Source organism: Fusarium redolens (genome assembly GCF_020744475.1).
Source record: "Fusarium redolens strain MPI-CAGE-AT-0023 chromosome Unknown BKA55scaffold_2, whole genome shotgun sequence".
Classification (NCBI taxonomy): Eukaryota; Fungi; Ascomycota; class Sordariomycetes; order Hypocreales; family Nectriaceae; genus Fusarium; species Fusarium redolens.
In genome coordinates, this window is record NW_025763665.1 from 126,658 (window position 1) to 139,271 (window position 12,614).

The 12,614-nt window shown below is 49.4% G+C and overlaps 5 protein-coding genes across 5 annotated transcripts; 2 read left to right on the plus strand and 3 right to left on the minus strand.

Annotated features, from left to right (window-relative positions):
- Positions 1 to 2,215: 2,215 nt before the first annotated feature.
- BKA55DRAFT_683992 (uncharacterized protein) lies at positions 2,216 to 2,898 on the plus strand (the record flags this gene model as incomplete). The annotated part of the gene is made up of 2 exons (XM_046198575.1): positions 2,216 to 2,236; positions 2,296 to 2,898. The coding sequence occupies 2 exons, from the start codon at positions 2,216 to 2,218 to the stop codon at positions 2,896 to 2,898; spliced, it is 624 nt and encodes a 207-aa protein (XP_046054527.1).
- Positions 2,899 to 3,725: 827 nt separating this feature from the next.
- Positions 3,726 to 7,646, minus strand: BKA55DRAFT_500615 (uncharacterized protein; the record flags this gene model as incomplete). Its single annotated transcript, XM_046186763.1, has 3 exons — positions 3,726 to 3,829; positions 3,883 to 6,883; positions 6,963 to 7,646. The coding sequence occupies 3 exons, from the start codon at positions 7,644 to 7,646 to the stop codon at positions 3,726 to 3,728; spliced, it is 3,789 nt and encodes a 1,262-aa protein (XP_046054528.1).
- Positions 7,647 to 8,989: 1,343 nt separating this feature from the next.
- BKA55DRAFT_533518 (uncharacterized protein) lies at positions 8,990 to 10,346 on the minus strand (the record flags this gene model as incomplete). Its single annotated transcript, XM_046189482.1, has 2 exons — positions 8,990 to 10,074; positions 10,133 to 10,346. The coding sequence occupies 2 exons, from the start codon at positions 10,344 to 10,346 to the stop codon at positions 8,990 to 8,992; spliced, it is 1,299 nt and encodes a 432-aa protein (XP_046054529.1).
- A 322-nt stretch (positions 10,347 to 10,668) lies between these two features.
- On the plus strand, positions 10,669 to 11,511 carry BKA55DRAFT_711070 (putative tropomyosin; the record flags this gene model as incomplete). The annotated part of the gene is made up of 3 exons (XM_046200798.1): positions 10,669 to 10,830; positions 10,943 to 11,247; positions 11,349 to 11,511. The coding sequence occupies exons 1-3, from the start codon at positions 10,813 to 10,815 to the stop codon at positions 11,509 to 11,511; spliced, it is 486 nt and encodes a 161-aa protein (XP_046054530.1). The 5' UTR covers positions 10,669 to 10,812.
- Positions 11,512 to 11,788: 277 nt separating this feature from the next.
- BKA55DRAFT_683996 (nucleolar protein 12-domain-containing protein) lies at positions 11,789 to 12,493 on the minus strand (the record flags this gene model as incomplete). The annotated part of the gene is made up of 2 exons (XM_046198576.1): positions 11,789 to 12,214; positions 12,281 to 12,493. 2 exons carry the CDS (start codon positions 12,491 to 12,493, stop codon positions 11,789 to 11,791), a joined length of 639 nt encoding a protein of 212 aa, XP_046054531.1.
- Between the last annotated feature and the right edge of the window lie 121 nt (positions 12,494 to 12,614).

Sequence of the window (12,614 nt, forward strand, 5' to 3'; positions counted from 1 at the left end):
GAAAGAGTACCACCGGATGCATGACGAGTGCTTGAGATGCTTGAATGCGCGTGTGTATGCATGCTTGTGCAACCACTGACACGATGAGGTTGTCGTGAAATAGTTCTAATCGCGGATTGTGACAACAAGTGGCTTCAATGGTTCGTTCTCCTGTTCGAACTGTCAAAAGCCTTATTTTGGAGATGTGTCGCCTTCTGTACGGAGTAGACTGGGTACTCTCTGTATGCGGACACGGAAAATGAAGTTTCTTTGCAGTTTAGCTGTGCAGTAGCACCACAGCTAGACTCGGACAGGCGTGGGGTCTGCCCCAGAGCCAGACAGAGGGTATCGAATCGGTGGTTTTGGAGGGCGCTGGGATCCCGTACAGTCCCTCGAATGAAGTCTGTCGGTGAGTGAATGACGGGTTGTTTAGTCTAGTGCATGCATGCATGTACCAGTCAGTGTCCAGGCTCAATGATGCTGCTCCCTCCCGCTGAAGAAGAAAAGTGAGGTTTGTACAGGGGCAGGGGGAGTTGAGACAACCGAGACAAGGATGAGGTGCTAACTTATAGGCTCGCTTAGCACTGATCACTTGTCACTTAACTGAGCTCAACTCACCCTCAATCACCCTGGAAAGTTTAGTTGTGTTTCGGCCTGACTGGGCATTGGATCCAATGTCAGAAATGGGCATTTTCAGAAAAACAAAGTGTCCATTGTGTGTGCTATGGAGGGTGTGGCAGTGGAAGTTGAGAGGTACGTACTGCCCTGTAAGGTACAGTAAGTACATTGGATGCCCAGAGGTTACGTAGGAAAGTACGACTATCATAAATTAAGTTTAGGTTGTGATGGATGGATGGAGGAAGCAGGACCAACCTCACCTCGCCTTACCTTTACCTTACTTCTCTGTTCCTTCCAGTCACCTCCTCCACCTGCTTTCTTATTGATTGACCACTTTTTCGCCTCAACCTTGACCCATGACTTCCCATCTATTGCTTCTTTGGAGCGTTCCAATTTGAGGGAAGGTAGGTGCTAATACTCTCGGTATAGCTGCCATTTCCACGGAAATATAATACCTGCCTATACCCTTCCAGCTTTCTGTTATATCCTACCTAGGTATTTTTCCTATTGTTCACTGCATCCCCCTGTATCTATCGACCTTTCTATCTGTTTGTGGTTGATACCAACACAAAGAAAGACAGGTCAACTACCGAAGCCCCATCGCCTGCTTACTTTTTCTTCTTTTTTTTTCTTCTTCATATTTTCATCACATCCTCCGCTGGCAATTTCTGTATTTCGTCTTCCTCTTCAATCACCCAGCCATTCTATAAAAGCAATATACCTCCACTACCTATCTACTTGGCCCAGCCTTTGGCGATTGCCCTCTACTGTCATTCTGACAACTTCCACCAAACATCTTACATACAATAGTTGTTTACTTGATCAGCAAGTCTCCTATTGCATAAACTGCTTCTATCTCAAAACCTTTTCATATCTTAACATACCATCTCAACAAGCACCTCGAGTCAATATTTACCCATCTTTGGTGTGTTTTGACTAGTATCTGACTTGGACCAGCAAATATATATGTCAGCGGTTTGGAAGTGCAACACAGTACAACCCAGTCAGGTCAAAATATCACCGTGCGACACTCTCCTAGCTCGTCATCCTCGGCCTCATTAATTGTCGACTTACACCGGGTCCATACAACCCACTCAACGCTGAACCCCGGTGCTCAAGCCGACCAATCACTAGCTCAGGACTTCTAGCTCATTGCCTATTCTTCGACTATCCTACGGAGTACCTATCTCAGATTACACTACGCGCCCCATCAAAATCACATCCGCCTTCTCGTCATTACTTCCACTGGTGGGACTCTCTCCTAGTCTCTACCAGTCCAGACTTATACTGCCGATCCTCTCGTGGGCCCTTCTGTTTCAACGCAAGTCAATTCAACGGATTGGTGCCAAGTGAACTCAGGTACCCGCTATCGGGTCATTCTTCTTCTTCTGGACCCTGAAGTTCTTGTGAGGGCTAGGATTTGGTATTTCTGAGGACCGACCTTTTTCAGCGTGAGGTAGCTTGGCTATGGGAGACATTCACTCTACCTCGTTGACGCTTCATCTTCTGCAACCATCACGGATCTGAGCCCCCTAAAATTTCTCCCTTCCCAAGTCTGCAGCAAAACGGGTACCTTACTCTCGTATCAGTCATAAAACGACTCGTATATACAGCCATCATGTCCACGCAGTTTCCAAACGTACGTGGTTTGCTTACCAAGCCTCCAAAACTTAGTACCAGACTAACGTGTTAGTATAGTTTCAACAGGACCAGTTTGACATTTTCGAATGGCATCCCAAGTTCCTGTCTTGCCTTCGGTACTTCATCGACCATGCTCAGTATAGCCCAGCAGTTCAAACTGTCGCCGCCTGCGTCAACATTCTCCTCCCTTTCCAGAAAGGAAACCTACATCCCCTAACGCCGACACGCAATGGGCCCTCATCTTCATCTTCCTCCAGAGCGTCAGGCCCTGGAAGTTTACCCTTGGGATCTACCTCAATCTCTCTAATTCCTTACATTCGCCGTCTCATAGTAACAGGTTTCGATACACCCGCAGTTCTGCATGGATTCTTCGGCGACGATTGGGTGGTTGGCATTGGACGGGTTCACGAAAGTGAACGCAGAAACTACATGTTTGCCGCTAAGAGCGATACCTGGTTGAGAGTCAAAACTCAATATGATATGGACGATGGGCAAACAGTCCCATTCCTGAGACCGCTACAGAACGTTACCGAGGAAGAGATACAAGCAGCTGAATCTAACTGGAGCGAATGGCTTGCAATGCAAGATTGGATGCTTGGGCCGAGGGCTCCGCCGGATCTCAGCGAGCATTTTGTCACGGTTAAGAAGGAACGCGACTGATCATGTGAGGAGTGTTTAGAAGCACATATCCTACAAATGGTTCATGGTAGAAGGCAGCCGCTCGGGGCATACGATAGACGGATTGGATACGATGCTGAAGCCAGCATATGGACTGGGTCTCATCATTGAAGGAAGAAAGCAAGTAGATAGTTGGATTACTTTGATTGAGGGGGAAGATAGGGAACCAGCACCTACACTTCCACCCTTACTAGCATAGCGATGCCAATTCACTGTTTTTGGACACTTCTCGCATGCTGAACCTTTTCAAGTCCACTGTCTTCTTTCATCCTTGCGCCAGAGTTACATAAACTCCGCATCTATCTGTGTTGAGTTGGCTCGGTATATACAGTAGCATCAGCCCGGCAATCTCTGATCCTGGCCGACCTGAGATCAAGGTGGAAAAGACGCATAGCACTGGCCGGTTGAACGCCCCACGAAAGCTCAAATACCCCCTTTTCCCTTTCATCTTCAGGTAGTAAAACAAAAGTCCAGCCCCCTTTTCTCCGGCGACTTTATAAGATAGAACGAAACTGCGAAAGCAGCGCAAAGCATCCCCCCCCACTACACGTGAGCATCTTCATCCTCCAAAATCCTTATGGGTTGACCAAGTGAGCTTTCTCTGAGCCATGAGTACCACACCCCAATTTCTCTCCCAACGCCATGATGGAAATGAATCCCGACCCAATGTACATTTTTACGTCTTTGCGCTTTCAGGGGTAGTATGCCCAAAGACGGTGTGGTGTCAATAGTAGTAGGATGATGCAAGAGCTGAAAACAAGACGAAAGAGACTTGCAAAGAAACAAAAATGTAAAGTATTATAGTAGTATCAGTTGAGGAAGCCCTTGCAGGCCGCTGTGCCACAGAGGCAAGGAATGCGGTCTAGGCTGCCGATCTCACGCTCAAACTTGTAATCGTACGTCAACTCCTCGTCTATATGTTTGTTAGCAATGCGTCAATGGCTATAGTCCAGGAGGGATACATACTCATGGCAATGTCACGCAACGCATAGATGACAATGCGCTTGCTTCCCTCGACCTTGATGATCTTTGCAGTGCAGTTGGGCATGCAACTGTGGTTGATGAAACGCGCAATGCCACCCTTCTTTGTCGCGTCGATGACGGTATTGTCGTCAATACGGAATAGGTAACTGCTTCCAATGCCACTTTTGAGGTAACGGTTCTCGCGGATCTCGGATATCTGCTGTCGAACTTGCTCTCCGACATACTCAATAATCATGTCATCCTTCGCAATGTTCTCCATAGCATATAAGCCCCAGTTGTGAATGGCTGAGCGAGCAAACTTGACGGGCTTCTTTCGCTTCTTGAGCTGGTTGAATTTGAAGACATCAGAGTCTTGGCCGAGTGTCTTCTTTTGGTCGTTGAGGTCTTGCACGTAGCGACGGTTGGTAGCGCGGTACGCTCGTGAATGGTCCTTGGCAACCAGTTTCTCGGCAGCGATTCTTGCTGCATCTGCAGCTTCTGCTGCCGCATCCCTGCCCGATTTGTTACGGGCTTCTCGCTCCTGTCTTGCCTTCTGCACCTTGATATGATGAGGTAGGTACTTAGACTTTTCAGAGTTGAGAATCTTCTTGACACCCTCGGTACGTGCACAGCCAGTAGGATTGGGTACATAGTAACCACCGATAGTGACAGGAGAATCCAATGTCCTGCTGGCAGAGTTGAGCTCCCTGATGCGGTTACGGGTCCATAGCCACAACTCTGGGTTGCCGATGTCCTTGGCAGTGAACCTCCTGGAAAGTTTTGCGAGATCAGGTATGTCGCTCTGACTAATTGCCAATCCTTGGAAGAGTGGTAAGTCAGGCTTGGCGCCATCGGGTAGCGCCAGTGCAGGAGTTAAGGGTTCTGTTGACAGAAGTTTCTCGTCATACTTCTCTGTAACGACCTCTTTTGTGGGAGGCTTTTCTGTGTCCGCTCCAGTCTTCTTAGCCTTTGGAGGTTCCACAGCTTCTTCCTCGTCGCGTTGAGAGTCTGTCTCTGGCAGGAGGTCCTGAGCCTCAAGCTGCTCATGAATGTTCGTCTTCTTTGCCCTGGATGGTCGCTTCTTCAGAGGTTTACCTATGACTGAAGCTGGGGTTTCAGAGCGGGATATTCGACTATCGATGTCGTCACCCGTTTCTGGTTCGGGGATTATTATATCCACAGAATCTTCGCGTGTCTCAAATCCTGACCCAAGCGCTCCGAGCCTAACGCCAAACAATTCCTCATCAGACTTCTTTTGACGTTTGAAAGCCGATTCCACTGATGCTGCCAACTTCCGCTTTCGGGAAATAGCAGAATCTGCTATAGCGAAGCTGGCTTCGGTCATAGAATCGTCCTCGCCTTGCTCCCATGGCACAAAGTCATCCTTGGATGCCTCGTCATCAGTGCTCATCCGGCTGCGAGGTCGCGACTCGGCTTCTTCTGTCTCACGCGCCAACAAAGTACGGGTATCCGTGTCGTCGTCGGATTCGACATCACTATCGAGGCTTCTAAGACGGTGATGCAGCGAACGGAAAGCATTTCGAGCAACAGGTGGCCGTTTTCGTGCGAAGGGGTCAACAAAAGCGTTCTTTTGCTTAACCTTGGTTTTGCGAATTCTCGGTAGAGCTTTGGGTTCAATTCGACCAGTTCGTCGCTCGATTGGATCAGCTCGAGAGTTGGGAGTTCCTACACGTGAGCTGTCATTGCCGTCTTCGATACTGGCCATCTCCTGCAAATCATCAGGGTGCTCAATGTTCAACTTCCGGCGCTTAGCAGCATGGTTGGCAGGATCCAGGAAATCCGAGAGAGCAGGTGCGGCGACCTTGGTGCGAATGTGTCGAATAAGATGTTCTGTCATCTCACGTCTAACAACCTCCACAGCCTCGATCACCGGATCAAAGTTCTTAGCTCTTTGCTTCTTCTCCTCTTCAAGATCTGCTTCTTCTTCTCTCCGCCGCCTGTCCTTCTCATCGCGATATCGTGGCTCGGTATTTGTTTTTCGCTCTGGACTTGCACTGGATCGCCGGTGACCTGAGGCGCCATCTCGGCGGGGACGAGGTAAGCATAATTGCATAGTCATGTCATAATTGAAGAATTCGGTGTGATTAACAGCGCGAAAACATCGCTCAGCTTCTGACTTCCCGGTAAACGAGTTGCGGAACACGATGAAATAGCCCGACTTGTCGACCCGGATTTCTTCAAATCCATAATTCTTGAGTCGTTTCTTCATGTGTGGAAGAATACTTGGTAGTACTGGGACACTATCGCCTGTCACGTAAATATATGGATCGTCCGCGAGTTTTAGAGTGAGGTTCGAAGTTTCGAGATTGAGGCCTTTTTGTTGTGACGGGAGTAAAGAAAGTTGTGGTGCACCTGGGGCTACAGGTTGTCGTTGTGCTGAGGGGCCCTTAGGAGCGGTTGGGGGAGGTCTAGTAAAGCCAGGAGCAGTTCCAGATTTAGGACCGGTCGGAGGTGCTTTGGCTGCAAGAGCAAGTCGCTCTTGTTCTTTCTTCTCAAACTTTTCCTTTTCCCTCTTAAGATGCTCTTCTAGCATACGTCGGCTTCTACGCCCTTCCGCATCATACTCTACACGGACGATGTCGGCGTCAACCTTGATACCTCGAGTCCGCACAGCTCGGCGAGCTGCGTCGATAGCAGAAACGGGGGGTCGGTCGGGTCGCTTAGAGTCTCGGTATCGGATTGTCGCAAATCCAAGATAGCTACCTGTCTCTGGGTGCATCTTGTTGCTGCTCTCGGCAATTTCACCAAAGGTGGCAAAAATCGCCGTGACTTTGCTGAAAGGAACAAGTGGGTTATACCTCGTCACTACAATCTGCGTGGGTGGGCCAGGACCAATGGAGGTCTTGGGATCATAGGGATACGGCTTGATGTTCTCAGGTGCTGTTCGCAATCGCGATTTAGGGAGGTAGTAATCGGTGTTGATATAACCGAGGCGACCGTCCGACTTGGCCAGTCGAGGGTCTTTGGGGGGGGCGTCATCGTCCTAATCATTTTCATTAGCCATGAGTCTTTTACCACAGATGACGCCCCCCCTAGGGAGGGATGTTTATAGTTATACGTACTCGACCGAACTCCTTATATGTCGGCTTCGCGTTCTTGCTGACGCTCTTATTGTGTACTCGATCGAGGAGCGGATCATAGGTGCACTTAAGGCCCTTGACGGAGGGCATGGGATCTCGAGCCGGGATGCGCTCATTGGAAAGAGGTCCGTTTGATATCGAGCCATTGTGACCAATGGCCGGTGAGTTTCGGGAGGACTGTCTCGCGGCCCGGTCGGCGGTCAGACATGTAGACATTTCTGGCTTTGTGGTGGCCGAAGCCAATGAGTTGGGAGAATCTTTGGAAGCGATGGGAGTAAGGCTCGAGGTGGGAAGACGGGACGAAGCTGAAGTTGCCGCGGCACCGTGGCGGGCGGTTGTGCTAAATATTGATGAGGCCGTGCTACTGTATGAGCTGGCCGAGTCGACAGTGCTGGGAATGTCTGTGAATGGTGATTCTGTGTCGTCGGGCTGTGCGGGCATAGTATCTGACGCTGAAACGATGCCGTTTTGGCCAGCATTCGCGTCTGCGTCTGACGCAGCTGGTGTTGATGTAGGGTCGCAAGCGCCGGTCATAGAGGCCGGTGTTGACCCAGTCTTTGAGTGTTCGCGATCTTTATTCAGGTCCGGGCGAGTCTGAGACTGAGCTTTTACCTTTGGAGCTGTGGGGAAGAATTGCGCGAAGCTCGCGCCTGGCGGGCGAGTCATCGTGACGATGCGCTCTTCCTACTTCTTCCCCCGTGCTCTTACCATGATATCCTTAAGCTGAAGCGTTGAGGGTACACCAAACAGTGGAATGATCTCTATCTCGCGGCGATTCCAGACGGGTTGTGTTGATCGAGATAGCGATGAATTTGAAGAGATTGAGGGTGAGAGAATGCTTCACGCGACCGAGGGATGCTGAAGTTGAATGTGGCGGAGCGGCGTCACCGACCGACTCTATGAGCAGTAAAGGAGTAGAAAAGTCGTCAGAGCGTGAACAAGCAGACTGACTCAAATGATTGATGCGCGCGACAAAGGTGGGCGCGATGATGGATAGCAATGTCCAAAGTGTCGAGGAAAACGAGGGGGGAAATTGGTGGGAGAATGAGAAAAAATGGCTGACGACCAAGGAAGTTGACGTTCGCTTCGCTCTGCTTTGCTTTGCTTTGACTTTTGGTTCAGGGATGAGTAGAGTTACTTTTAGCGGTAAGGTCCAGGTCAAATGAGAGGGATCGCCCAGCCACAGCTTGAGTGGCTTGGAAGGTTATTGTAGCTGTGATTGGATGTCGTGCTTGGGTCGATACACGGTTGGTGGGGATGCGTTTGGTTGCCAATTAACGCGTTCCACAAGATCAAGTAAGTAAGGGACTGGCACCGCGTCAGTGGACGTGATATTGGATGAATTGGTTTGTCCGTTATTTTGCTGCAAACTCCCTCGTGTTTTGTATTGGGCTTCAATGTTAATTTATAAACGCCAATGCGGTGTGCCCTCTTATGCATCCGTCCCTTGTTTACCGTTTTGAACCACTCGTTTGACAAGGTACCTTGTTTGGAAACAAGGCAGATGTCATCATGCATGAAAGCGAGGTCTTTGTCCAAGCATTCCATCTGTTCGAGAAACAAAGATGAAAGAGACTCTTCTAAGTCAACAAAGGCAAGATGATGTATATTCATGAATCAAAGTAAAGAGGAACACCGCAAATAGCAGCAGTTCCGTGATCTTGCAGATGTAGCTTGCCAATTCATTGAAACGGAAGACAATGTTTGGATCAGACCTAACCTATACCATTTCACATGCCTGCCAAGACACTATACAGTTGTGAAAACGTACCTTAAACCCAGATCAAAGGACAAGTCAAGTCATTATTAACAAATCTATTCATGGTCAATATTTGCCAAGTGCAGCTAATACCTCGACATGAACCATCTGGCATACAGACATTAAAAAAAAGTACAGCGATTGTGGCCTCACAATCCAGAACCTTCCAAACTCCGACTCGTCGCCCATATTAATATTACGACAAGCTTCTTCCCAAACGCCAAATATTTTTGCAGTACAAGTTGACAGCTTAGAAGTTCAGCTTCAGCTCAAACTCCTCCTCCTCATCGTCGGAAATGTCAAGTGGCTGGCTCAAAGGTGGGAGATCATCATCTTCACCATCCTCGTCGAAGATGGACATGAACTGAGGTCTTGGCTTGGTATCCTGCTGCTGCTTTACCGCCTGGCGAAGACGAACTGGAGTGATGGTGAGATCAGACTGAAGAGAGCTGACTGTCTCGACGGGCTTGACAGCACGCTGTGTTCCGACAGGTGCGGTAGTTCCGCGACGTTGAGCGTTGACCATGGAAGATGCTGATCTACCTCGGTTGTAGCCAATAGTGGTTCGTGACGCAGCAACGCCAGTAACACTGTCTGCAGGTGATGTCTTGGCAGGCACCACACTTCTGGCGACAGGCTTCTTGTTCTGATACAAAGAGGCGAGAGGCTTCCGAATCTTTGTTGTTCGTGCCACACTCGAAGCCTTGCTGTTGCTACTGGCGTCTGAGTGGATGGACAAAGCAGAGGCAGCGCGCCTTGATGCCAGACTTGAAAGCTGCTTGGGTCGGATGCCCTTGACCTTTCGCTCCGAGTCCGCAATAGTAGCCTTTGGTACTGGTGCCTTGATCTGTACTTCAGTGTCTGAAAGGTCATCGATGTTGAAGGTCAAAGCAGCTGTCTCTCGCTTGTTTCTCTCCTCCGCCTTGGCAGCAACCTTCTTCATTGTCTCTGCAAACTCCCTGTCCTGTCGAGAAACGCCATTATCATCAACTGGATTGTAGAAATGCTGATAGTATCCCTTCAGAATATTTTCTTTCTTCAAGCCCTCCAGGGTCAGCATGTCTTTGGGGAAACAGTCCGATTCATATGGGAGATCCTTGGGCTTTGGCGGGGCATATTCAGGCTCTTCTTCCTGTGGCTCGATGGGCTTCTGTTCTTCCTTGAGTCGAATTTCGAGAGGTGCAAGATCCACTGGTCGCTGCTTGGGCTTCTGTGCCGTTGGCTTGAGTTGCGTCTGCTCGATACCCTGGATGATGTTCTTAACACCACCAAGTTGCCCGTTCTTAGCCTTGGCATTGGTGGTTTTGTTGCCTAGAGGAGCTCGATTTTGGGTACCTATTAACACATCTCCAATTAGCATATTGCTCTTTGTCCTGGAAAGAATCATGCGTACCCATTGGGGTGACCATGGCCTGTCGTGTTCCATTGCCTTTGTTCAGCGTCTTCACTCCACCCAATCCGACCTTGCCGGTAAAGGCAGTGGGAGCATTTTCATCATGCTGAGGAAATCGGGAAGGCGTTTTTGGAAATCGTGTATTGTGTTGCTGTTTGGTCGGAACTTGCTGGCTAACAACCAAGTTCTCTTGGTCGCGATGCGCCGCCAACATGATGGCTACTATAAGCGAATCAAGGATTTAGAATATCTTTGTCTGTCTCCGGATAGAATTAGGCAGATGTTGATCTCGTCATTGAATTCAATTAATCAAAGAGGTAATTACGGTTGGAAGATGAAAGGGTCATTTGCTCATCTGCCAGGACCTTCACGGCCGGGATGTTTTGGTCGGCCTGTGCTGGCTGGCGGGGCAACCGCTATCTTTGGGTGCATGCTCCCTAAGTTTACAGTGGAAAGTGCCGGCATGTGAGCGCCACACCTCAACGACCGCCACAAGCCAATGGGGCTACACCCAGACGCGGCCTCCACCGGGGCAGCTGTGGAGGGGCATCACTCCTCCCCTTTCTTGGTAGGTACTTAACCGCTTCATCTTACATCCGAACAACACGACCTCTGTCTTCATCGCCGGTTTTCCTTCAGCCTTTTCTTCAACCTAACCAAAACTTTCGTCGCTTATCAAAATGGATCGCATCAAGGAGGTTAGTTACCCAAAAAGTTACTTGCTACCCCGCCATGGCAACCCAAAAGGAACCGTTGTGGAGGGGTAAACTATCGTTGGTCGACCCATGCTAATATGGCGATGGTGGATAGAAAATGAACCAGCTCCGCCTGGAGGCCGACGAGGCCAGCGGCAAGGTTGAGGAGCTCCAGAGCAAGGTTAAGGTTCTCGAGCAAGAGAATCTGTCAAAGGAGCAGGAAATCACCTCCCTTCAGCACAAGAACAACCTTCTCGAGGGCGAGGTCGAGAAGCTCGAGAACGCCGTTAAGGACTTCAAGAAGGCCGCCGACGAGGGCCAGCAGCACGGAACTCAGAACGAGACCCTTCAGCGAAGGCTGCAACTCCTCGAGGAGGAGGCCGAGGATGCCGACAAGACACTCCGTGAGGCCAACGAGAAGTACGTTGAACCCCCTTTAGCAAGCCTCCTTACCGCCATTTCGACAACCATCAATTTTAGGCATCATAAATGATACAACGGCTAACAAAGCGATTCTCTAGGCTCCGACAGACCGACGTCAAGGCCGGACACTTCGAGCGAAAGGTGCAAGCTCTTGAGAACGAGCGTGACCAGTGGGAGTCCAAGTACGAGGAGATGTCGCAGAAGTACAACGCTCTCCAGAAGGAGCTGGAAGAGCTCCAGGCCGAGATTGGCAACATCTAATTTATCCTCGACCTTTAAGCACTCGCGCCGGATGCAGGATCCATCTTCGTTAGCATGTCCGCAGCCATCAGTATACTCGTCCAGTTGTATGATGCCTTGGTTGCAGGTATTTCCAGGTGTTGGCCAGATGAGCGAATGGAGCAGTTGCCGCATGTCATGTTACGTTTCTACTACTAGCTGATTGAAGCTGGCTTTTCTCAAAGGGTATCTTTTGTAAATGGTGCGCCTCTTACATCCTTCTATGCTGTCCAAGTCCACTGAGTTCCAACGTACTTTATCATGACCTCCTCTTTGCCTTCTTGATTCTCTGCTTCTTATCCGTCAACTGCCTCTCGAACTTGGTCTCGTATCGGAACTTCTTCTTCTTTTTCTTGGGTTCCCGTCGTGACTTTGCTTTTTGATCGTCCTTGGTTTCTTCAACCTTTTTATCCTCCTCATTATCCTTGTCGTCGACTTGGGGTTTGTGTAATCCATCTCGTGTCACCGACACAGACTCGACCGTGACAGTAGTATAACGATCTTCGTCGATGTACTCTTCTTCGTGATCAACAATATCCAGCTCTGGCTGATCAGGAAAACCGTCCCACTCCCCGTCTTCCTCGTCAGATTCCTGCTCAACCGCTCCAGCAGCTTCCGACTCCTGCAATAATCTGTTTACAGTCTGGACGTGCTCTTCGACGTCGCGCTTTCGTTCTTCTCGTATCTAAGTAGAATATGTTAGTACAATTCGAAATTGACAGTCGTAATCTCGCTTGAAAATTTGGCGTACCTGTTTTCGCATCTCAAGCTTCTCCTGGCGAGCTCTCTTGGCAGCCTCTTCTTGAGCATTCTTGATACGCTGCTGCTTGCGCTTATGGAAACCAGTCAAATATTCCTGTCGCGCCTCGAAGTCGAAGTTAACCTCCTCGACAGCAGATGTCATCTTTCGCTTCTTGGATGGTGGAGGCAAAATGCTCTTTTTGGGTCTTGGTTTGGCGAACATGATTGCTTAGGTGCACGATAGTCGTGACGTGCAAATACAATTCTCAGAATGTATCGAGTAAACTATTTTGTTGGCTACAATAGTATCTTGAACATCAAAAAATCCACAGTCGCGAAACTTT